Source organism: Ostrinia nubilalis, chromosome 7 (genome assembly GCF_963855985.1).
Source record: "Ostrinia nubilalis chromosome 7, ilOstNubi1.1, whole genome shotgun sequence".
Classification (NCBI taxonomy): Eukaryota; Metazoa; Arthropoda; class Insecta; order Lepidoptera; family Crambidae; genus Ostrinia; species Ostrinia nubilalis.
The window spans coordinates 10,566,785-10,593,520 of NC_087094.1; the positions used below are offsets into that span (position 1 = coordinate 10,566,785).

A 26,736-nucleotide genomic window follows, 5' to 3' on the forward strand; every position below is an offset into this window, starting at 1 on the left:
GAGTATGTGTAGGGTTTCCTTTTCAAAAGCTTGCTAAATTAATTCTGAATCTTGAAATCGCCATTCGCTGCGTGCGTGCGGCGCGCGGCGTCTTTGTTGCGATCCCGCTAGACGGGTTCTAATTGAAAAATACAGTTAGTTAGCGCTTGTGCTTTAATTCCTAATATACGAGCTGAAACTGGGATACGAGGTATCAATTCCAAGTAGCAGTGACTGCTAGCTTTAAGGTTTAGCTAACTTTCTAAAGTTAAGAAACTTTAAACAACACAAAAAACGAGACCCCTCTGGTAACTTAACAGGATTTTTTTTGTCATTAGGGGTCACTTAAAAATTAGGGATTGATGGTGAAAACGGGAAATTAAGGTAGGTACCTAATGACAGGTTGGTATGTTTCAGAATTTAATTTGAAACAAAATCTTAAATTATTAGGTAGTACTTAATAATATTCTGAGTTATTAGTCCCAATAGAAAACAAAATAATTTTATTTTTAAAAGTAAAAATATAAACCCGACGAACATTCTAGCGTTCCAGACACAATTAATAATAAATAATAATAATAAATAATAAAATAAATGTTTATTTTCTCTTCACAAAGGTAACAAAGAATAATGGGCACTACAATATTGTGAATGTTACAATAACAGAACCTTTGCGAGAGACTGGTGTCTAAACTAGGGTAATCCCTGTGTGATAGATCACCAGGCCCTCAACTTGCTCCTTGAACTTAACAATCTGACCAAGTAAACACGCGCAAAGTGCGAAGAGAGATCACAAGTACTTGCACATCACTATACATAAAAATACGTGATACTGTTAGTAATATTAAGTGCGTTATGTGAGTGTGTGAGTTTTGTGTGTCAGGCATGTGTAGTATGAATGAGCCCTCATAGCAAAACCTTCAACAAATCCTCAGCCTCACCATAGTCCAAATTCAACAGCCACTCAAGTATCAGTTTTTTGCATGCATACTTTGGTAATGAGTAGAAAGATAATATTTTGTTCAATTTATTATATAAATATGGGCCAAGGAAACAAAAAAATCTATGCGATAACTGTGTACGTAATTCCCTGCTGGGGCAAACCTTGTATTCCCTTCTAGTGCCTTTAAGATAATTATTGTATTGTAGGCAAGAATGTTGAAGCAGAACAGTATGCAGTATAAAAAGTTTTCGAACCGAAAGTACATTACAGCGTGAGTAAAGATCCTTCGTTGGAAAGAGAAACGGCAAAGAGTTGCTCACTTTCAAAATTGCACGCTGAGCCCTCTCCAAATGCAACATTGATGATTTAGGTGCACCGCCCCATGAGGTTATACAATATGTCAACAAGGATTGACATAATGCTAAATAAACCATTTTAATTACATCTGTGTTGGCGACTCGGCGGAGATTCCTAAAAATATACATTAGTTTCCTTATTCGGGTTGTTAATAGAGTAATGTGGGGATTGAAGCTTAAGGTGTCATCTATCATTACTCCTAAGTATTTGATAGTGTTAGTCCTAGAGAGTGTGGGACAAGAACAGTTCACATTATCCACATCCCTCGGGCAGTGGTGAGCTACTATTGACAGAGTGTCCGATTCAGGTAGGGTAGTCTTCCTACTGGCAAATGCTAAATATTTGGTTTTGTCAGTGTTTAGTGTGAGCTTGTTGTGGGTTAGCCATTTAGTAACAGCATTAAATCCCCTTTGCGCTGACTCAAACACATCCGACCACGAATCTCCCTGAAAAAGGAGCGCTGTATCATCTGCGAAAGCGATGATCCTCCCGTTGGCAATCTCGAGCTCGCATAGGCTGTTGACGTAAGTAAGGAAGAGAGTAGGGCCAAGCACACTGCCCTGTGGAACTCCATACGTTACGGGGAGATCATGGCTGCAGTAGTTCGCCTTATGTACAAATTTATTTTGGCATAAAAGTTTAAATAAATAAATAAATAAATAAATAATTGCCAATCTTCACTCTCTGGTACCTATTCGATAAATAGTCGGCAAACAGTTCCAACTGCACCCCCCTCACTCCAATCTGCTCCAGTCTTTTCAACAAGAGCGGGACAGAGACCGTGTCGAACGCTTTCGCCAGATCTAGACATATAACGACCACTTTTTTCTTATTGTCCAGATTAAGGGCAATAAAGTTTGTCAATTCATGCACTGCGTCGTGAGTAGAGCGTTTTGATCGAAAGCCATATTGTGATGAGGATAGCAATTTATTTTCCTCTAGGAAGTTGTTAAAAAATTTGTATATATTTTTAAAAAATATTATTATATTAGTAATATGTTTTTGCACAAAATTCAAATACTCCCGTTAGTCCCTCGTGGTAAGCTAAATATGCTTCTCTCTCACCTCAATAGTCGAGCGGCGCGGTGGGATTCGAACCCGCCGCGTTCCGTTCACTTACTTTCCTACTCATAAGTACAGTCGCGGAATGAAAAGGTTCGTCACCTTAGTGTCGGTTTTCGCTTGCACTAGGTGTACTGTAAGAGTCAAACCTGCCAACATAACAGTGCAAGAAACAGTGCTGCTAACATTTAAATAAATATGACGTTTGCTAACGAATAAGGTTTTGCTTGTTTATTTTTCTATTCCATCAGTGCAATGCAATGATGACATTGACCAATTGACAATAGTTTTTTATTTTATAAGAAATAATAATAGGAGGTTGAACCAACAAGAAGGTTTTAGTTTATCAATCATAATAATCTTCTTGACAAGATAAATCGTCAAACAACTTTGATCTGAATAATTTTGAACTTTACTGACGAACAGTTAAAGATTATTTTCTCTAACTCGAGATTATTCTGTAACATAGTTTCAAAAGGTAATATGTGCTCGCGATTCGTTGAAGGAATCAATTTGAAAACTGACGAACCTTTTCATTCTGTGACTGTACATAGTTATTTTTGTTTATAGGGTTATCTATCTTACTCCACAAGAATGTGCCTTGAAAAGTAGCATTTCGTTTAAAGTGCCAACTAAACTGTGAGACAGTTCATTACTTCTGCGTCTCCCTTAAGACATCTCGTTGCATTTTGTTCATAACATTACGAATGTCCTGTTTGCATGATTTTCTTTTTACTGGGTGCACAAATCGCAAATATGGAGTAAGTAGGTACCTACCGAGTATTTATGCATCGAATTAATGATTTTGATTTTAATAGTTGGGACTGGGTAATAACTTCATTTAACGGACTTGACAGACCTCCAAGGTACATACTGTGTGGCTGATGATATAAATAGGGGAGAGGGGGGCAGCTTTGAACAATTTTCATACTTTATTAAATATCTTCCAAATTTGAACGATTTCATTAATTTTTTCTTCCTAGATAGAGGTCATGGTTATCACACAACAAAATAATGATGTTCTTCTTAATTATTCATGAACGCTTATTAAGATATTTAGGTTTTTGCACAGACATGTAAACGTTCAAAACTGCCCCGTAGTCGGGGCAGCCTTGAACACGCCTGGGGCAGTTTGAATTAGTATTTTTTTCAATGAAATAAAACTGAATATTTATGAATGTGTATTTTTAAAATAATTAATAAACAAAATTTTAAATGATCAGTGTCATTTGGGATCAATTTAACATGTTTATTTTATTTTACATCACTCTGTACAAAGTAACACAAAACTTAGGGATATTATTAAAAAAAAAGTAAATATAAGATATATCAATTAACTAAATACTAATAAACTTTCTGTTTAATGACACATCAAAGACAAAACTGCATAATTTAAAAAATATCAATCAACTACTAAAACTAGCTTTTGCCCGGACTTCACCCAGCTTGAAATTTTATCTGTCACAGTAAAGTAATCTGCTTATTTTTTATGTAAAAACCTTCTACGAAGTATTAGAAAACTTAAGGTTTCATAATACCACTTAAAAAAGAAAATTTATAAAGTTCAAAGGTGCCCCAACCATTTCGTTCAAAGCTGCCCCATGGGTATATTTCCAGAAAAAAACATAAATTTAATAACGGAACATACTTTTATATCGCAATTTCTTATCAAATCTTCATTGAAACTATTTAAGCTTCCATATAGTAAACAAACCACTCACTATTTTATAAAACTACGTCCACAAAATCCTTAGAACCAAAATAAAAAAGTGCGAAATTGGCAGTCAAAAACAAAAAACCACTTTTGCCGGTTAACCTACAGTTAGATATTAAAAATGAGATGTGACGGCTATGCGCATCAGTGCTGGCAATATAAATTATGATTTATACCATTGTAGCCTAAACCAGTGATTTTTAAATTCATTTGTTCTAAGCTGCCCCTGTCCAAAGCTGCCCCCCTCTCCCCTATTGGACGCGGGGAAGCGGAAAATTAAACAACGAGTTGCCGACATGTGACACCATTATTCATCTATTTTGAAGCAGGCTTATGTTGCACTTGTGAACTATACATAGACCATGAGAAATGATATGAGTGCATGGACTTTACCTGCCTAACTGGCAGTTAGTTACATATCTTGTAAGCTCTTTTTCCTGAATTTAAACGAAAGGGTGAAAACGGTGACTTAGTCCAGTCAATGAATGCCTTAACGACGGTGTAGAGAGAAATCCGTGGAACACAATTTCAGACCTCGGGACTTTATTTAGCCTAGTTAGGTGGTGAACATAGCAAAAGTCCCCGCCCTTAGCCCTTGAGCCGGCGGGGAGAGGGGGGTTTAAAGGTACCACTTTTCGGTTTTTCGCTTAATCCTCGGAAACTATGCGTCCTAGTGACATGACTACTATGAACCAAAAAAAGCTTATTCAATTTGCTACAGGTGAGACCGTCAAGTTATTCTATATCTTGTATAGTTTTTGCGGCATCTGCTCTAGAAGGTCTGTAAAATTGGAAATTTTATTGTTGTCTTACATGTTCCTTTCAGGAGAAAATCGACTAAATCAACATTGAGCAAACACTATAGACATGCGGGAGCATGTTAAGCCTAGTTCCATGGAGGGGACTGCACCGTGCGTATATTTAGACGAACCAATTAGAGCCACTTTTGACTCCTCATCATTCAAAAACTACTGTGCATTAACACTTCAAATTTGGCTCATGTATTGAGACTTGCAAGATATACATCAGCTTCAAATTTCATAAATATACCTCAAACGGTTATTTAGGTATTGACGTTCAAAAATCGATATTTAGAGCACTAAGTAAAATCTATCTATCACATCGCACCCTTAGAATGAAAGTGACCGAATCCAAAAAATGCAATTTGTGGTAAATGAACAAGAAAGTCTTCAAAAAAGTGTAGTCTTGAATACATTTTACTATATCTCTTTCGTGTTCCGTCGCATTTGATTGATTTTAAGTAGATTTATTGATTAACCTTTTGAGTTAACATTGGCAGAGTATTTTTTGTAATTATACTTTATTTAGTATATATTTTGACATAAAATATAAAGTACTTCTAAATTAGGTCACTTTATTACAAAATACTTTTGAAATTGATGAGATTTTTTATTAATTAAGTCTGTTTATGACGCATATTGCAAATGAATCTGTTGACATAAGTCATTACTATACTTAATGTTATGTGAATATAAGGTAGTGAACATGGGCGTAGCCACGGTGGGGCAGGGGGGGGCAAGTGCTCTAACCTGTCGGGTACCTAACCAAACCTAAAAAAATAATTATCTAGGTACTAACTACAATACGATGTACACTACCAACTACTTTTTGGGTGAAAGATTTCTTGGTGTAGGTAGGTGAGCAATAAGACAGTGTTGGATAATTCGGATAATTCGAATTACACATTCAGATATTGGGTGCTATAAGGTAGCCTTTTTGTATGAAAAAAACTAACCGAAGTATAGCCCAAGGGTATAGTTTGCTTCTTAGTCGTTCGTTTCAGCCGAATGACGTTTACTTATTGCTGGACAAAGGCCTACTCCAAAGATTTCCAAAACGACCGGTCCTGCGCCGCCCGCATAGGCACCTCCCGTGACCTTCACCAGATCGTCGATCCACCTAGTGGAGGGCCTGCCACTACGTCTTCCAACTCGTGGTCGCCACTCGAGAACTTTTTTGCCCCAGCGGCCCATCAACTCTGTGAGCTATGTACCCCGCCCACTGCCACATGATTTTAGCGATTCTGCGTGCTGTCACTTTGGTTCTACTGCGGATCTTCTCATTTCTGATTCGATCGCGCAGGGAGACTCCGAGAATAGCACGCTCCATTGCCCTCGGGCCTTCTTATGAGGCCCATAGAAAGCGACCACGTCTCAGATCCTTAAGTTGTCACTGGCAACACACACTGGTCAAAGACTTTTGTTTTGAGGCACTGCGGCATTTCGGACGTGAGAATATTGCGAAGCTTCCCGAACGCAGCACAGCCGAGATGAATTCGACGGTTGACCTCTTTCTCGAAGTTGGACCTACCTAACTGGATTGTCCCAGGTACACTTAATTGTCAACAACTTCGAGTGTAGTCTCTAACTTTCAGAGGTGTGGGTTACAACACTGATATTTGACATGATTTTTGTCTTGTCCATGTTCATTTTAAGAACCATTTGTTGAGAAGCTCTTCATACATCGAGAAGCCATCGAGCATGACTACGATATCTTCCGCGAATCCAATGAAGGTGATGAAGTCTTCGCTCTGCCTAGCGCTCATCCAGCTCCAAAACCCCGAAAGCTTTTATCTCGAATTGCAAAATCTTTTCAAATGCCTAGGAGACTACGGAAATGTGGACGAATGCAATGACAGGTTCGTAGGAATTGCCCAAACGACTGGGTCTAAGTTCATTAAAACCCGTCGTTCAAAAGGAACCAAAAAGATCTCTGACCTCACCAACTTATGGAAGAGAGAAGAAACTTGGTTCTGCAAGTATACTCAACTCGCGACCTACGCCAATTCGATACAGACCCAATTAAAGAGGCGACTGAGCGTAACAAGGGCTCTATAGCAAGAGATCTGTCTGTTGGCCAAAGCCAACTGACCAAGCTGAAGACCGAGGATGGCAGAGTCATCTCGTCGGGGCCTGAGATATTCGAAGAGGTTGAGGTTCTACGGAAAATTATCACGAGTGTACGCACACCTGATCACAAATCTAGCCGAAGACCCAAGAGCTAGATTGACCCGACACTATAAGATATCTCGGACGTCAGTCTGTGTGAGATTAGAATGGCTCTCAAACACCTGAAAAACAACAAGGTACAGGGTGATGATGGAATCACGGCTGAGCTTCTGAAAGCAGGTGGAGCGCCGGCACTAAAGGCTCTTCAGAAGCTGTTTGACTCCGTCATCCCCGAGGGAAAAAAGCTCTCTGTCTTTGTTTTCATTATCAGTTTGCATGTTTGGAGGTGTTATTACCATCAAACTAAACATATCTTGAACTAACTCGTCTTGATGTTATTTTGACTATAGAGTAAGAGCTAGTGAACGCCAGACCTACGTCATTTTATAAAAGCTGAAAGTTTGTCAGCGTATCCCAATATAGGATATACTATAAAATCTGATTTTTTTTGTTTAATATTTTGGCAATAATTAGAAATATTTTCCCCAACACTCACACAGTTTTGACAGTTCCAACTCCTTGCCAGACAGTTTTTTAGGGTAGCTCTAAAGCTCCCAAAGCCACCATGACCCAAACTTCATAATTCACCAACATTATAACCTATATTGGGAGCATACGCTGATAAACTTTCAGCTTTTATAAAATGACGTAGGTCTGGCGTTCACTAGCTCTTAGTTTACTAGTAGACTTGTGAAGTAAAGTCTGAAACAACACAACTTATTAAACTCTTAAGTACATAAAATGCAATTTTAAAAACATACATATCTTAAACAAATTTTATATTAAAGCGACATATTCCAAAAATATGTTAATCGGTCCTTTTTATTTTTTCTTCTACACAGGCGCAATATCAAAAATATCAAAACTAAATTAGGTTCGTTCAGTCATAAATAGTCCTATTCGTAAAAGTGTCGTGTATCCTTCATTTATATTTTTAACTAAACAGACCGAATCCATAAATGAACACTGAATACTCTAACATATTTAGTTTAAATACAGACCTATTTATTAAAAGGTCACTTTATGACAAAAAAATCATGAACTTACCTTTACAGTATTTTTGTAATAAACAGATACAATTCGAGATCCGCCAATGTTTTACACGTACACTTGCAAGCACCGCAGACGTAAAACTAGTTCTGCCTCTTTCACACAATATGCATACATGAAAAGCGGGACTAGTGAAAGAGACCGAAGTATGCGTTGCTCTGCCTTTACTAAGAGATAGGTCACTTTATCTATACAGGGATATAGAGCATGCTTTATAAGGTCAGTTTATGGTGAAATCGAGAGTAACAGGAATTTTGAGTTAAGTCACTTTCATTCTAAGGGTGCGACATGTGAAATGTTAAAATTTACTGGTTTTTTATTTGTTCCTTTGTATTTACATAACTACCTTTCTGGATGCCAAATTTGAACCTTCGAGGTCACCTGGAAGTGGTTAGAATTTGGTCTATAGGTCAGACTTGTAGATTTTTGGACGTCAATATCTAAAGAACCGTTTGAGGTATATTTATGGTTGAAACTTATGTATATCTTGCAAGTCTCAACACATGAGCCAAATTTGAAGTGTTAATGCACAGTAGTTTTTGAGTGATGAGGAGTCAAAAGTGGCTCAAAGTGATTCGTCTAAATCAGTCTTTCCCAAAGTGGGCGATAACGCCCCCTTGTGGGCGCTGCAGGCTTAAAGGGGGGCGGTAAGAGACCTAGAAAAAAAATCGGGACGTTGTGTAGAGGCTTGGGAGGCGTCATCTACTAGGAGGACTCTTATGCCCGTTTTCACCATCAAGCCCTAATTTTTAAGTGATCCTTATGGTTACAAATAACAGGAGTTTTGTTTACTTAGGGGTTACTTAAAAATTAGGGATTGATAGTGAAAACGGGCATTAGACATCGACTGAGCTCGACTCTTGACTACAAAAATGGGGTGCGCTAAAAAATATTTTATTCTCAAAGTGGGCAGTAGACTAAATAAGTTTGGGAACCACTGGTCTAAATATACGCACGGTGTAGTCCCCTCGCTGGAACTATGCTTAACATGCTCCCGCATGTCTAGAATGATTGCTCAATGTTGATTTAGTCGATTTTCTCCTGATGGGAACATGTAAGACAAAAATAAAATTTCCAATATTACAGACCTTCTAGAGCAGATGCCGCGATAACTATACAATTTATAGAAAAACTTGTCTATCTCACCTGTAGCAAATTGAATATGCTTTTTTTGGTTCAAAGTAGTCATGTCACTAGGACGCATAGTTTCCAAGGATTAAGCGAAAAACCGAAAAGTGGCACCTTTAAAACCCCCTCTCCCCGCAGGCTCAAGGGATAAGGGCGGAGACTTTTGCTATGTTCACCTCCTAACTAGTCTAAGTAAAGTCCTGAAGTCAGAAATTGTGTTCTACAGTTTTCCATCTATAATGCTTTATTGACTGGACTAACTGAGTTTCTTCCAATTTCTGAATTTGAATTTAATAAGCCTCTGTATACAGATACTTATATATAATGATACTTATATGATAGGTTGGGTTGCATTGGACGCCAAGCTGTAGATCCTGGATATACAGAAGTTGCAGTGGTGGGAAAGTGTATACATCAATAACATCCATCTAATAATCTATCGTCACAAACTTGATGCAATATAGTCTGCCGGTCATTTAGGCCAGATATCGTGTTCTATTTAATATACAAGGGCGATACATAGTATCAGTGAAGCCCAGGCGGTGCTTATCAAACCATTCGATAATTGAACATGTCAGGCGTTAATGAAATTTTCTCTCAATGAAGGGTAGTAGTTTCCACCGCGGTCCATCAACGCCCGCGACCTCAAACAAAGCTGCTAGACAGGCAATCCCACGGGGACAACCCTTTTTGATAGGTTGTACTTATATAAGAAAGCCTATTGGGTTTTGAATAGATTAAGTGTTTTAGCAAAAAGATTTTGTATTTTGGTTTTACAAGTGAAATAAAATTAAAATTATCAGCCACTCATAGTTAACATAATACAACGCTGTGACTAAAATTAATAATAAATATTTAAAAGAGTGCCTAACATGTATAAAGCTTTGGAAAATTCCAAATTAAAATATTTTTCGTACTAACAAAATGAACTGAAGATATTGTAAACATAAAACTAGAACTTATTAACCAGAATCGTTTGAGACCTCGTACCTACTGTGAACTAAAATTACATTTCTACAATAATTTTAAAAATAATTATGTTATTGTCGTCAACAGATTTTAAATGAGTGCCTAACAAGACCGTGGTCTATGGGTCCTACTTGTCTCGCGAGGGCCTACCGCAGCAGCGATTGGCGCATTGTCCCGCACAATGAGCATTGATGAGGAGACCCGCATCTCCTCGCGCGCACGTTCACACCTCCGTCGCGTCGTGTCACTTTTACCAATGACACACAAGTAGAATAAAATCAGTGGTTTTTGATGAACCACCTTGTGTTATTGTTGTGGTTATGTACCGAATTACCGACCCAAGTAAATTATTTTTATGATACTTTAATTAATTTCACATTAGTGGTATGATGATGTAGGTATGGAATGGATTGGTGCTTATCTTGAAGTCAGAAAGGGGTACTATTAAGAAGGGATATTTTCTTACATTGGAGGAAAGAAACTTCATTAACCGCATGATTTGACAAGAACACCATGATCAGGCAGTATTCATCAAAAACAAATTAAGTTCCCTCCCTAGAGGAGTTACAATACAATTTGGGATTTTATAGATTGCAATTTTACAGTTACTTCGGCTGTTATAAGTAGGTACCTGCCTCGATAATGGGTTCATGATCTCTTCGTTACTTACAGGTTTTTTATATCTGCGTTTTTGTACTTGTCAAACTCTGGTTTACATGAAGATCATCATGTAAAAATGCTACTAAGTATAAATATACATAAAATGCGAGGTAGAAATTCATGAAATGATTGATTAGTTTTTATGATTTTGATTTGATATGTATGTATCTATCTATATTTGAACGCCTACACATTTGTTCATATTTTATGCTTGAAAAGAACTGCATGTTTGGGTGTGTTTATGATTATGAATAACACACATTATGCTAGAAATCTGGTAACACAACAGAATTCGAGGAGTTTTTAATTCCGCGCGGCCGGCTCGCATTAAAAGGTTAATCGTTCACATAAAACACGGCACAATAAAGAACGGTTCACATTCACGGGCCCGAGTCAGACATCTCACGTTATTATGCTCGTAAAGTTCGCCCTTTCCTTGCATAATGACATGACGAATTGCGTTCGCGATATTTTTACTTCTTTATACGATGAGGTCATTACGCGCCAGTTATGACGTTAAAGGCCAGGAAGAAATGTGCTTCCGAATATATTGTTACTGAACATTTTATGGAAGTATAAATTGTGAAAAAGTCAACGACTGATGTTTTGCGAACATCTGTCGCTGAAGTGAAAAAAACATTGCACAGGAAAGTTTGTTTGCAGTACTAAATATACTGCGGGTGCAACTCAATGCGTATTTTTGTTGAAAAAACAGTGAGGAAATTTAAAACAAATTCGGTCACAGAGATAATGGAGAGCGGGAGTCCCGAGTAATAGAGAACGTGTGGCTGGCAAGCGGGGTGAAAAAGTACAAAAGTTGTGCCCGCGCCGTATAAATTGAGCTACGAACATAAACAAATTTATTGCGCAATACATCATTTTGGCCGTTTATCTGCCACAGCAAGTGTAAAGTTAAAATCAAATCGGGAAATGGTCGTACGAACATATCTTTCCAATCCCGACATGGGATTGTTGCAGTTTTTCAATAGCTAAAGAACTGTTATTATGATTATTTTAAGAACAACTCTACTTTTTATGATTGTGAAAAAGGCACATTAGATCTAATCCTCTAATCAGAATTATCTTGTCAGTAAGATAGTTTAATAGTTAAGATAACTATTAAGTAACTATACTGTACCTTTTAGGTATATTGTGAAAATATCTGTATTATCAAAATGATATTAAAGGGTTTCCATCATTAAACAGTATTGTAAGTTACTTCAACTTTTTACATCCTTTCAATTCCGACTCATAATTCTTCTTAAACTTAAAAGCAAGTTAAAAGCTTAAAATAGTAGTGAGCAGTTCCCTCTGGTTTTTATTGTTGTGAAGTTGGAGAATTCCTTCAGAAACTTCCATTTGAGTAATTTATAAGGCTGATAAATACTTAGTAGGTTTCAATTTCATGGACGTCTATTGCTCGATTTTATTGAGTTTCCATATGTTTGATATTTAGAGTTGAGAAGCTAAATAGGCAGCTACTTAAATACTAGGCAGGTAAGAAGTAGGTACTTACCATTATTTTTTTTATTACCGTTATAATTTTCAATAAGGTTGTAGGACTGGGAATAGAAAGAACATGTTTCAACAACAAATTTAAGTTTATTTATGAATCTGACATATTATTTATAATTAATATGTCGTACAATTAATTAGTGAATTTTATTATTACTTAAGTAGGTAGTTCCTACAAATGTTTCCACGTGTGATTTTAAACTTGTCTAAAGTTTATGATAACATAACGAGCGAGCCGCGTTGGCTTGCGACAAGAATTGAGTGTTTCTTCAATAATTTCATAAAAATAAACGAGCAAATCTCCTACTCGCAGAGTGGGAGAGCAGTTCGTGCCTGGAATAAATTTCTTCAAAGGGATCGTTTTCAATTTCATGGCTCAATCTTCGGGATCTCAGTGAGAATATGTAAAGGGGCATTTGTCGGTGTCAACACAATGTAATGAGCCTCTTTCGCATTAGCTACGTGCTTGCGGATATCTCTTGGTACCTCATCGCAATCTGCCCCCCATCGGTTGGCAATTTTCTTACCCAAATGCTATATTATTATTTTTAAGGCGCACCCCTTCGGGAAGGTGGCTAATAACTGGCATAGAGGCACGTAATTAACAACGCTATGGCCGTAAAACAGTTTAATATTCCGGAAGTTTAATAAGATTACCTCTTTTATAATTAGAAATAAAAGCACATACATTCAAAACTCATAAGTTTTGAATATCCACTAACAGATCTTCTTCATAGTTTATTATGTTTTAATATTTAGGAATGTTATGAAACAATAATAATGTAAGCAGGATTTTTGTGCCATTGTTCTAGTAATTATTCTGGGACTTAACTGAGTATCAACTTATAACAAAAAGGCTTTTTGAAATCTTAATTGCTGCCTGCGGCTCAATTGCAACAGTTCCTTATAATTTGCTTTATTACGGTTTCACGCAGTGTGCGAAAGGAGTATGAACTTGGAATTGATCATTTTGACTAGCTATTTCGTAATACGAATATTATTTCGTCTCTACAATTCATATTTTAATATCTATGGGTGGAAGATGTAATAATTATTTTGTTCTGAAGTAATAACTTTGGGGAATAAGTTACGACGTCATGAGACTGACCCTTGTTTTTCCTATTATCCTGCGACTTTCGGCTATGGATATAGTGATGACACAATCATTGCACTGGGATATTTGAATAAAACAATTGTTGTATTGTATGCAATATTCTTCTTGACAACTCTTCAAAGTTGCTTAGATGCATTTAAATTCGTACGCCGAAATACGGCAATCTTCTTTCCCTTTGACGTAGGAGTTCCCCTATTGCGAATTGTTTCAGCGGAACATTCGCCATTGGAGCAGTAATAACGTTTGTTCAAGAAATTCAAACGTGAAACTATTGCGGCGCTCCTTGAGGAGTGCGCGTTGTGGCATAAACGTCTCCAGCAATATTGTGTCGCGCCTTCAACCATCAAGCCATTTGAACAAATATTCGATCAAAGAAATAATCTTGTAGAAATAACAGCAACGCGATGTTTGCTCGAGATCCGTCGTTTGTGTTTGATAACTTGTCACAAGATTGTGCGATATAAATATTCCCACGACAGTCGGCCGCGGTAACGGAGTGATATGCGACATGCGTGCTCGTTATTTTCGACATATTTTTACTAATGATTTGAAGGACCGTCATTTCGTCAGAACTTCTTAGAAAAACTGCAAGTACCTAAATATCTACTAAAATAGAAAGTTATTTAAAGAAATTGAATTTTCTGTGTAAAAGAAATTACTTCTAAAGTATTTCAACGACTAGCCTTCCAAGAAATCGCACATCCTATTGAATACTATGTCACAAAACATTCAAGAGCTTTTTGTTCATGCTACGAGTAAAAATAGTGCCATTAACTTTTAGAACTTATTCTTACAGTTGGGCAGGGCATATAGTACGCAGAACTAACGGCCGATGGGGCAGCAAGGTTCTGGAATGGAGGCCGCGTAACGGAAAACGCAGCGTGGGACGTCCACCTACAAGGTGGACCGACGAAATCGTAATGGTAGCAGGGAAGCGTTGGATGCAGGCCGCTACCAATCGATCAACGTGGAAAGCATTAGGGGAGGCCTATGTTCAGCAATATGTACATATTTTGTCTTTATTCCGAGATGTCTATGGAGTGAATATCCAGTCTATCTCTACGTTTTACATGGTTAAAAAAACCCTTTATCCCTTCTTTTAGATTTCTGTAGTAGAGTCATTGCCTCCGGTATGCAATTCGATTGGACGATTAAACACAACTTTTTTGTGTTAGATGGGCACGGAGCATTTTAATGGGGCATGCATGCACATAGGTTGTGCTTACATAGTAATTTTCAGTATAAGTGCTGTAATATTCCTCAAAATCCCTAAACTAGGTACGAGTGTAAACATATCACCGCAATAATTAAGTTGCAAAAATATGTATCCAATTTATGAACATTGTGTAGCGCTGTAATATTTGTTCAGGCGTATTTGGTTGTAGGTTTTCGAGTAACGAAATGTCACAATGAGTAGAAAGAGCCCTTGTTGATGAAGCAGTGTTCGACACAGTGGTGAGGGGATGAGGTGAGATTGCGACCCTTCTGATTACACAATGTTGGCTTTCATCCCTTGTGCAAGTCGCGTTCCGGAAATCTTTTGTGATTCGACTTCGGTTATTGTGGCAAGGCATACTAATATGGGGTAGGTGACGCCGCTGAAATATGTGACGAGAGGAACCAAGCGGCTACCGCTCGCTGCGGTCCCGTAGCCAAAAGGGCACGTAGTTGCGTTACAGAAAATGCGTTTCGTATGTTTCATTAAGTTTTACTTGAGGTTTATTATATTTATTTGTACAATACTTATTATAGATTGCCCGCGACTTTTTTGTTTTGTTGTTGGCGCAGTGATTTTCCGCTTTTGCAAGATTTATTTTTAAACTTTTTCACCTTTGGGTAAAGAAGGAACGTGGTCAGTATGTCAGCGTGGATTATCCCGGTATTTTGACTAAGGTTACTTTATTTATTTTACTACTTTTCTGACAACCATTTAATATAAAAAGTAAAAGTTCTAAATGTAAGAATATGTGTTAGAGATTCTTATTAGTAGGTACATCGGTACTCATAAATTTTAAGTTAACTAATAGCGTTCCGTCTGGTTCATTTGGTATTACTTAGATGTAATTACATAGTATGTTGCGATAATAAGTTCCGAGCAGTAGTGCACCCGGAGCGCGGACTTATCCTCGGCCGTGCGGTCGAGAGCTAAATTAAATTTGTGCCGCCCGTCGCCTCCATGATCTAGTGGACACCACTCGCACTCGAGTGGCCCCATAACACCATCATGCATATCGCAAATGAGCGCAGAAACTGCGTTACGTCTACCCTATCTTAAAGCCGTTTCCTCAAATCTTGTAAAGAGTATGAAAACGGTCTGAAATGTGATTTCAGGCGAAATCTGCATTCTCGGGTAAAGGATTTAAGTTAGTACACCGAAAGCTCTACGAGAGTGTGTTTCTCCTCTGATAAGAATTCGTAAGAGCATAAAAATAAAAGTTCACATCGAAGGAACAGGGAAAATGTCGCGGAATAATATTTGGGATTCCCGTTTTATTTGACTGCAGACCCTCTGCGAATGGAGACAGAGATTTCCCGAGATGGCCCTATCAAACATTTATGGAGTACCTACATAAAAGGACAACACTTAAGAGCAGTTTCAATAAGTGTTCCTTGTAACAAGACCGTGACGAATGGCATGTTCATCGCTTAACCCTTCATAAATATCGAGTAGGCAGAGCTTTTACGATTGGATCGGCATTTCAGTGTTCGCTGATCCTTTTGTATTATGCTTAGGCAAGTACAAAATATTAGCAAAGTAAAATGGAATTTTCTTTGTAGTTTCGTAAATGTAGTTTTATTATTTTTCCTCTCATAAGTCCTAAGTAATGAGATGATACTTGCACATATCAGTATTTTAATATAGTTATTTAACTTTTAGGTTTCTTTATTTTGATTCGTCTAATTACAGAAGTGTACCTACATAATTAACTTCGCAAAATAGAATAGAACTGCAAGTTGACGCCGGATGCAGTTTGGTTCCAGGAATCTTTATACATTGGCGGAGCAAGACCGTTTAGATATCGATGCGGTTTGGCCGAGCGCGGGCGCGAGCGACTCGTATAAATGCAAATGAGCCGATTGTACTCTAGCCCTGATTAATTTGAAACATTCACCAGTTCCCACTCGCATTTAATAGGTTCGCTTGAGTTTCATAAATGCCCGTATTTGTTGGACAAAAGAAAAAAAATATTGTGCTACGTTTAATATTTAAAAGTTGCGCACTCTGCCCTTTGACTTTTTGTCACATCGTTCATATAATATTTATCGTTCACGTAACAAAGAAATTCCATTTTGGGGCGAAAGCTCAAATAGTTCGACGTTTGAATTTCCCTTGTGTAAATGTTATTATGGAGCGTTCCGCTAGTATGTTGCAGGTGAAACATTCCGCAATAACGGCCAAGTTGCCGCTTCCGACAAAGTGGGATTGGCGTATAATGCCGACAAAGGAAGTGTCGGCTTGTCTTACAGCAACGCAGCAAAAGATTGAATGAAACGCGCGACAAATGAATCGCATCGGCGCGGCGTGCTGTCAGCGCGTAGAGATATTAGGTAGGTGGGCACAAGTTATGCGCAGGTAGGTGGTGGCCACATTAAACAACACAAATTATTTAATAACATTTTTATTTCCCAGAACGTTTATCACCGTCAGAAGCGTCGTTGGTGTCGCCCTAAAATTCGTGGAAAACAAAATTACAAAACAACTTTACTAAGTAAGACTGATAGACATTTTGGACGTGAGCAAGCAGGAAATGGGATTTGATTGACATTTTATTAATGATTTTTATGCTTAAAATTTATGAATCTCAGTTTATAGGAAATGTAGTAGATGTGATTATTGAATGCGAAATTTTAATTATGGTATATATTTACGAAAGGCGACTTTTATTTACTGCTTCTCGACTCTACCAAAGGTGACTGTTGATATGGTGACGCCAGTGCCTTTAGTTTATGACATCTTTTAAAATTCTATCTAATTAGGTTGTTGACATGAATTACTTACAGTATTAATTAAGTGCCATTAAAATAATTTCCATGCGTTTCAAAAAGTAAATAAGCATAAGTATTTGCGTTTCAAAAACCTAATACGCGCGTGTGATTATGGCGAGAGGCAGGTGCGAAATTCGCGAACAATTAAATAAACATAAAATACATTCATCTCGTCTTATTCATTCTATGTTTGAATTAAAACTTTTTGTACCAGGAAAAATATTTTTTTTTTTAAATTATCTAAAAAATATATGAAAACCCTACGCAGTAGTTACCGCATTTTACAGATCTTTAGTAAATACAGCATTAACCTTTACGTAAGACAAGTTTCTTACAAAAATAGTTTTTAAAGTTTTAAAGTCAGTTCCAAATATACCGAATTTTTGATATTTTATTGTTGTTATTAATAAAAGTAGTATCAGTGCACATTACGCAAACACTAGTCCCAGACAGGTATCGCGGGCAGGTGGCTTTAACAGCCGTATTTGTCATCCGAGTACACCAAATGTAGCGATTTGTCACAAAACTGATATTTGCAGTTATTATATTCACTGCTTTGTTTCAATTTATGGCGCTACTTCGTTCTTGTTAGTTAGTTATAAATAACCAACGACGTTAGTTGGTGAAATATAAACCAGAGTAACTTAGTTTTGCTTATTCGTAACTTTTTACAGTGGATTAGTAAAATCTCAAAACAATTGAAACTTGTTGAGAAAAAGTTCATAAAATATTTTAATGAAAAACAAACAATGTAATGTGTAAGTTTTTACTCCTTAAAGCTTTTGCGTAATAAATTCATTTTTCGCATTTATGTAATATTGTAGTTGCAGGTAGGAGGTATCATTGTTTCTGTCGAGGCAAACAAGCGGAGTCACCTAGAAATAGTGAGTGAGGGTCGTTTTGTACGCGAAGTTTTTATACGGTGCGGCGCGCGGGCCACATAACGGACACCTGCGGCCTCATCTACATAATGTGGACAAGTCGTTGAACTCCAGCCGCTGGACACTTTGCTAAAACCGAAACTCAGTCGCAGCGCTTCCGCAACAAGAGTTTCAAGTGAACCTGCTTGGTGTAGCTTTTGCAATAATAGCTACAATAGCTGCATGCTTGCATTTTTCCAGAGAGGAGAGCCTCTCTCTTCGTTCTCTTTCACAATGACTTTATTTTGGTATATTTTATGTAAAGCCTAAAAACGGTTGATGCAAAGATATTGGTTTGCACCTACGTAATTTAATATAAGTTCTGTTTTAGTGTCGTCTCTTGTGTGTCTACTCTACTCTAGAATCTTGAACAGGCTGATTTAGTGCAAACACTTGAAATTATCCTTTTTTTGTTCTTCTCTACATCGAATTTTACTAGACTGTACAAGACGCGAGTCTTTAAAAGAAAATTTGGCATTGGTTGCGATGTTATATTTGGGCTCGTACCCACTTACATGAAAGCGATCTGGGTCGGTATTTTATATTTTTTAATACAATATGAATCTAATAGCGTAGGCCTGTTGAGATATTTTGGATACAGTAAATCTGGACAGGATTTAATGGATGATTAGGCGTGAATATGCCGTTGTGTTTTTTTATAAATCCATTCTTCCAAGTTGTGTTTTTAAACAGTATCTCAAGTACACAAGTGTGCTTGTGGTCTGGAGTGGCCTAGTGGGAAGTGATCAAATAAAATGGCAGCCGCGAGCGCGGTTAAACGCCACCCGGAGACTCGTAAACAGAGTTGAACCCTCGGCGGCCTGACCGCTGCATGATAGCTTGAGATAATGACATTATTATTAATGTCATGCACTTATGGAATAGTGACAAAATATATTTTCTTCTACTTCAATGATGGGCCTAGGCAGCCCCAGGCTAAACCTTTGGATTTCACCGCCCTGTATGTTTGGAGAGCACGTGTGTATTTATCTGCGAGCTGTAGATGTTTATGTTTACTATAATCCTATAGACACAATCCCACAGTTCACAGAGTCAAGCAATTACTTTACCGGAACTGGCATTTAGTGCGTTTTCTTTTCAATTTGGTGTACCTACGTGTAGATTTGTAATGACCTTCTCTTGCATTTTAAACAATATTGAAGGAGATTTACACAAATGCTATAAAAAAAAACTTACAAAAATTGCGTGTTTAAAAAAATACATAGAGCTAACAAAGGTCACTGGTTTTCCTCAACTTTTTGAATAGAGATACCCAAAAATGGTTGTGATTGAGTGAGTCAATCAATGTTAAGATAGAGGAGATATAAATCTAGTGTAGTTAAGTGTGTGATTCCTAAGGTATTGTACCAACCTTTGCCGATTGCCTTTGTTTATCGACGCGTAACTAAAAAGTCACACATAACTGTAACAGTTGACGGCGCCCTTCGCCCGCGAGGAAACGCAAACAAATAACATAAAAGTTTCTATGGGTTGTACGATCAACTCGCTCTTCCAGAGACGACGATTGTCTTTTATCGCAGGGAAAACGATTTTCATAAAAATCTGCATCCTTATGTATTTTGTACGTGCGTGAATCTGTTTTAAACGCCCCATTGTTCTTTCAGGAAATTATGTATGTAGGTAGGTGTAGGCAGGTATTGTGCCTACAGGTACTAAATTGATGTTGAAGTTAATGGAGAAATAATGATGTAGCAAGTTCTTCCAAGCTAATCTTTACACAATAATCGTCTTAGATACAAAGGAGGAGGTTACTAATAGGTAAGTATGATAACATTTTTTATGTTTATTAACTTGAGCTACCTATTATTTACATTTTCAATAAGTAAGTCAAAAAGTACAATCGAAATGAATGATTGACAGCTAGTTGAAGAATTTATTTTTGGATGAAATAAAGTTGTATCGATATTTTTACCAAGAATTTTATGTGCATTTAATCCTGCGTGAATTTAAATAGAAAGTGAAATTAGTGACTTTTTGCAACCGCTCGTTAGGAGCGGTCGGTCGTCGGGCAGAATAAAAAAGCCAGCTACAAAATGCAGTTCACTCAGATCCTGCATGTAGTCGTTGCGGTTTCAATTAGGGCGGCGGCACACGCGGCGCGCGATGTGTGACCCGCTAGATTGATTACAGTGGACTTCCGAGGGGAGCAGAAAAACCAAGATGAGCTCATTTGTACTAACATGTTTGGATGTATACCTAGCCAAGTTGAGCCAATTCGTTTTAACCCCTGTCTCTACTTTGTAACGTCAGCGACTAATAATTTATTTTTAGAATTTTTCAATTCTGCCAACTAGTTACCTACTAGAAACAATCTTTCCAGAAAAGTGTGACATTAAAAAAACATTTTTTACTTCAAAGTAGTAGGAAAAGCGAACTTGTGTAGTTTTGAATTGTGTTAACTTTTCAAGTTTCGGAATCGTGGCATACCTACAAAGTAAGTTCATATAAATAGTTGTAGTTAAAACTTTTCTCATTTGCATGTTTGATATTGGATTCTAACCGGGAAAGGTGTTGCAGCTATAAACTATTACATAACATGTAAAACAAAGAAAACACCCTTAAGTTGTAAAATTTATTTTTTTATTGTTGTACTAAAATATAATTGTGCAAAGTGCTTGGTGCAGAACCTCCTAAAGGAAATTCAATATGCGGTTCAGGTTATTAAAGATACTTATCCTTTAGTATCAGTTCAAAGAGTGCTTAGTATACCTAACTCTAATGATCACAATATTATTTATTGCTAAAGATGTGTAACGCAATTAAACTTAAAATATTTAATTCTTAATTCCAGGTACATTTAGGTAAAAATATTTGGCACACTGGTACAATCTAAAATATAGCAATTATTTAGATCTAATCTATGACTAGTCAATTCGATTGTTCAAATCTGTGACGTGTTCACTTTAAATACAACCATTAAAACGGTTTTATAGAAAGATATAAGGTACAATAAAGATTATAATTATTCGTCCATTCTAATCTCTATTTTTCATCAAACAAACATTTCAATATTAGGCACTGGCATATTAGAATTCACTTCTCAGTTGTATTGTAGAGTTCTATTTTCAAATCTACGGATATGCTACTATCAGTTCAAAAAGTTCTTATTTTGAATGTGACGTCGCTCATCATCGGCACATGTCGTCATCAGTGGAGGCGCACACGCTGTCAGGTGGCGCGAGGAACAGCTTCCCTGACAAGCAGACGCAGAGCTGATAAACTTTCATTGTTCTAATATTCTTCTGAGCCTTGTTTGTCACGTTAGCCTCCTTTAGATTACTGATGATGATGTTCGGAGCATCGAATTTAATCTGAAAGAAAAATATGTGATTATTTACGAATAACACGTAATGTTCGATATTTTTAGCGCAATAAGGCGAAGATGAAGGAGAGTCAATTTATTGTTCCTTTTGACTGGTATTTTATTGTCATTACGATTGTATAGGTATATTATTTTGTTGTTGGCCGTGGTGAAAGGAATAGTGAAAGAATATTATTTCAATGTTACTAATTTGATCTTTGTGTAACGCGAAGTTAAGCTTAACTTACTGATCCAACGAGAGAGTTGAACTTTATATCGCCATGTGATGTCATATCCATGCTGCCCGCTCTGCTGTCGAAATGTATCGACTGCGGCGCCTTCAAGCTCAGGCGTCTGGTCAATGATTCCAACCTGCAAGAGCAATAAGAAAACCCAGTTAAGTCTAAAAGTAAGATGAGTTTTAAAATAAGCCTATTTCTAAGTACTCCAAGGCTTGATCAGGTGGCGCGCGTATAGAAACTAGAATCAAGCAATCATATCGTCCCACTACTGCAACTCCTGTACAGTCTAGATCTACAGTTTGGCCTTCAATAAAATCGAAACAGTGAAGGTCGAGTAGTCTCATCGGATAGCTTACTGTCTTGGAACTCTCCCTCCGTTACAAAGGTACGAATATGCTTCTATGTTTGCACTAACTGAATGTAACTCACTGTAAGTCAGATCCAGGTGGCGCGCGTACAGAGGGCGCCTGTATCGCGTTCTTGACCGTGACGCCGCCCGCGCCGGCCACCGCCAAAGTATCCGCCGCCACGCGCACCTCGTCGCGCGACGCCGAGAACACGCTGGCGCCGTGCGCGTCGCGAACCTCAAATTTACGACCGCTACACACTACGCTGTCACGCTCTGAAATATTTATTCACTATGTAAATTAACCTCTAGCAACTTGAAAGCATAAATCTACTTACGGTTCATTTTATCCGTTCCTATTTCATATTATAGAGGCAAAAAAGATGTGTGTCGTGTATATTTTTCAACGATACTGAAAACTGTATCATTTACAATTCTATGACGACCCCAGTACCCCACTATTCAAGCGGATTAATCCGAAATTTACAAAGCTGAGCTACAGCTATTATAGGTTTCGAGTTATTATTTTGAAAATAATGCTGGCGTAAAGTTTGACCCACTTGGGCGTTAGCAAATTAATTTTTATTCATTTTTTTTTTGTATAACCCGAAGGTAAACTGTATGAGAATGCCTTATGGCATTATGTTCGCCTAGTGTTAAAATTTTGGCATTAAAGTATATTTTTAGGAAGGAAGCGTGACGCCATCAACTTTAGGACGCTGACGTTCGTTAGGAGTTAGTGAGGAGTCAAAATGACTGTCATAAAGGTAAAATATCATAAAAAATACATACTAATTAGTAACTTGGCCAGTTCCACATGTCGCAAAGTGTTGTTGTTCCCGAAAGTGGGTTCCGAGACCAGCACGCTGAAGTTGCGGTAGGAGTGCACGGTGACGGGCTGCGCGGGCGCCGAGGAGATTGTTGATACCGCCAGCTGGTCCACCACCCACGCCTGCCCGTCCAGCTGGATGCCGTTCTTGATGATCTTGATTGGGCCAATGCCATTCTACAATGGAGAGCATGATTGAGATTACTGAAACTCTACATTCTTATAGGGTAGGTATTACGAGTATTATCCTACTAATATTATAAATGCGAAAGTTTGTACATATGTTTGTTACTCTTTCACGTGAAAACTACTAAACGGATTTTGTTGAAACTTTACAGTATTATTGTTTGTAACCCAGATTAACATATAGGCTATAATTTATGCCGATATGTGACACAAAATTTCACGCGGGTGTAGCCGCGGGCAAAAGCTAGTTATCATATAAAATACTAACGACTAGCCCCTGTTTCGCAAAGTGTTATTATTCTCGGAATTAGGTTTAGGTTGCATCAAAACTTGCGTAGTTTAAAAGATCGAAGCGTACACAGACAATGGGAGCTTTCTTGTACTTAGTTTTAGTGCATTCTCATACTATTTCTAGAAAGTTAGACTAACCGCATTTAACCGCAACGTGCTTATAATCCAGAGGGTCAGCGCTATGTTTAGAAACACCAGCACCATTAACACCACTATGATGGCGTAAAGGCAGGTTCTTCTCCAGCCCCTGACTAGTCCGGCGGGGAGACAGGCGGCGGGGATTCGCCCCTCGCAGACGGCGGCGGGCGGCGGGTCGCCGGTCGGCGTGCAGCCCCACCCGCGGATCACGCCGGTGCTGGTGCTAGCGCTCCTGTCCTCCACGCTCATGCTGCGTGACCGCTACTTAACCCGCTTAGTGGAGATCTGCGTAATCCTGTAACAAAGGATTACATCTATTGTCAATTGGCTAAGTGGACTGTGTTATGATTGTGCACGTAAGTATCCATATAACTACCTACAGCCGTAGTACTGTAGTACAATTTTAGAGAATATTGAACAAAGCGGCACAAAAATTACAATGTTGGAACAGCAATTTTTAATTAATATGTACTTTGTATAAAAGATATCATAGCACCTAGTCACAGACTCTTTAGGTACGTTGGAACTAATTAATTATTTAATGTAATGAAAAGTCTTTTGAATTAGTTTTAGAAATAATAAACTAATTTATACTCGTAGTTTACTACAAATACAAAGGATTCTGAAGTTGTGTGTAGTGAACTTCCACTCTTCGATGTGTTTAGTAGTAATCAATTTGTGAGCTAGACAACTCTTGACTTTTCAATTAGTTGGTTGGTAATTGAATGAAAAACAAGGTAGGAACGAGACAAAACTTGCGGATAAAGCGCACTAGTGCGAGTGCACTAATGAACGGCGGAGCGCGCCGACTAATGAATATAACACAGGGGCTTTCAAAAATACCCTTTAAATAGGCTGAATATCGTTAATAACACTATAACAGCCTGCAAACCGGCCTATTGTTACCTCCATACTTTGTCACGAATAGCACTTTTAGTTCGCCCCGATTTATTTTACTGGTAGTTTTATTTTTCGCATCAATGCTTTAGCTCCTTTCAGTGTAATATTCGACTGTGTCGGAACATTGGCAATTTTGGTGCGCCATTGAACGATTTTATTTGTACTATACATAAATTAGATTGAAAAGATATTTTATTTTATTATAGGCACCTATTTTACATAGAAATCAGTGATGTATCCACCACACCATGTATTTAGTAATAAGTATATGATGCATAATTTTGCCTTACTATTGATGTATTCTTTTTTTTATATAGTTTAAATTAGAACAAAGGATAATGATCCAAAAATTGTATTAGTCATCGTATTTCTTAAAGCCTGCGATGATAATTTATAAGTTTAACTTTTTAACTAAAGTGAAAAATGAGAAATATCACAATAACATGAAGATAGAGGCAGATGCGGTAGTGCAATGCAGTGAAATTTAGGAATACAGACGATTGGTCTGTGTTAATTAAACGGTCGAGCAATGAACTGCATTTCGACCGGTGCTATTTTCCGATTCCAGACAGTTATTTCGGCTGATTGTACGTTCGCTTAGGATTTCAGGTAAGACACGTGTTAATGCCGTTTACTCTACACACGTTCGAAGCAGATAGCTGTGGACATGATTGCGTTATGGCCAGAAATAGTGACGCAAAGTGTGCAGTTATTAGATGTTCATATGCTTGTGTGCGGCGTAGAGCTTTGAGGCTAAAGCTTTTCATAGTAATACAATAGCCTCGTGAGCCACAAAGATGGTTCGTTTACGATGTGTAGTTATTGTTATCTTTTTACATGCCTCTTAGAAATAAGTAACTAAATGTCTACTGGGTAATATGAGAACCATAAATATGCTAGAATTAAAACAAAACGCTTAAACGGTACCAAATTTTATAAAATATACAAATAGAGGTTTTTATTAAAAGCAAAACATTAAACATCAAATACATAAAACTTCACATCTCGTTAGTCTAGTTAAAATAAAAGTTTACGCATGCATTCGAGAATTGCGCACTGTGCAATATAACACTTAATGAAGTTACTGGTTTAAAAAAGCAATTCCAGTGGTTTAATATATGCTAGCTCGAGTATCAAGTTAAATGAAAACTTATGCATAGTGTGGTGCTTTTACGAGGTAAGAAACAAATTAATTGTTCAAAACGAAACAAAGTCCATATTATTCAATACATGCAGTGAGGTATGTCAGTAATAATACACAATACACGCACCGTCCTATGAAAATCATAGAGCGAAATCCGGTTTCAATCCTGTGTTGTTTACACATACAACTCTCTGACGTGAAACGCGCAACCACGAGAAACTAGACAAATAAATCCGATATTATCGCTAAAGGTTTATTAAGCGATGCGGGCGGCTGCACCGGGCGTGTTCTGTGACTGAGACTAGGTAAATTCATAGGTGGTAGAAGCAACACTCGAAATATCTAGCGCGAGGCGAGGCGGCGTGCTCCAGAATATAATATCAGGCAGTGGAGTGGCCTGCGCGACCGTATGCCGCGGCGTGTCGGCCCTCATAATAAACGATATAGTGCGAAAATAGAACCGGAACGGGTATCGCCGTGCTCTCCACGTAAATAAAATACCGACGTTTGCAGCGTTCCTGTCTCCCACTGGCCGCGTTTCTGTTTTATGAATGTCAGTGGTACCACGATCGATCTGATTCCAATGTTTTAAAAATAAACTGTACCCTATTTCGCGCTAACGTCCTAATTTACGGATTCGGCGGACGATCGTAACGCGCCGCGACTTCGTTTTGGTGTTGGACTAATTACATCGGGGAGGCGTTAATATTGTAATTTAACGGCCGTGGGCTTTGTTATTTATGTTACAGAACAAAATGTTTAATAGTGTAGGGTTATATGTTTGCAAGCCGCTTACGTTGTCATTTTGGAGGTCACAATCACAAACACATGGAAGACCACAGGATCACATTTGGGCACGACTAGTTCGCGGCCGCGCCGCGCCGCGTCCGAGGCAGCACTGGCGGCGGCGTGCGCCAGCGACGCGGTGCCGATTCCTGCTCGTTTTGAAGTGCTGCATTTTTAATCGGGCG

The 26,736-nt window shown here is 38.0% G+C and overlaps 1 protein-coding gene across 1 annotated transcript; it reads right to left on the bottom strand.

Moving 5' to 3' along the window:
• Positions 1-20,946: 20,946 nt before the first annotated feature.
• LOC135073622 (delta-sarcoglycan-like) lies at positions 20,947-26,676 on the bottom strand. Its single transcript, XM_063967781.1, has 6 exons — positions 26,562-26,676; positions 23,722-24,016; positions 23,070-23,283; positions 22,361-22,553; positions 21,938-22,061; positions 20,947-21,699 (listed from the first exon to the last, which is right to left on the bottom strand). Exons 2-6 carry the CDS (start codon positions 23,968-23,970, stop codon positions 21,517-21,519), a joined length of 963 nt encoding a protein of 320 aa, XP_063823851.1. The 5' UTR covers positions 23,971-24,016; positions 26,562-26,676; the 3' UTR covers positions 20,947-21,516.
• Positions 26,677-26,736: the final 60 nt, after the last annotated feature.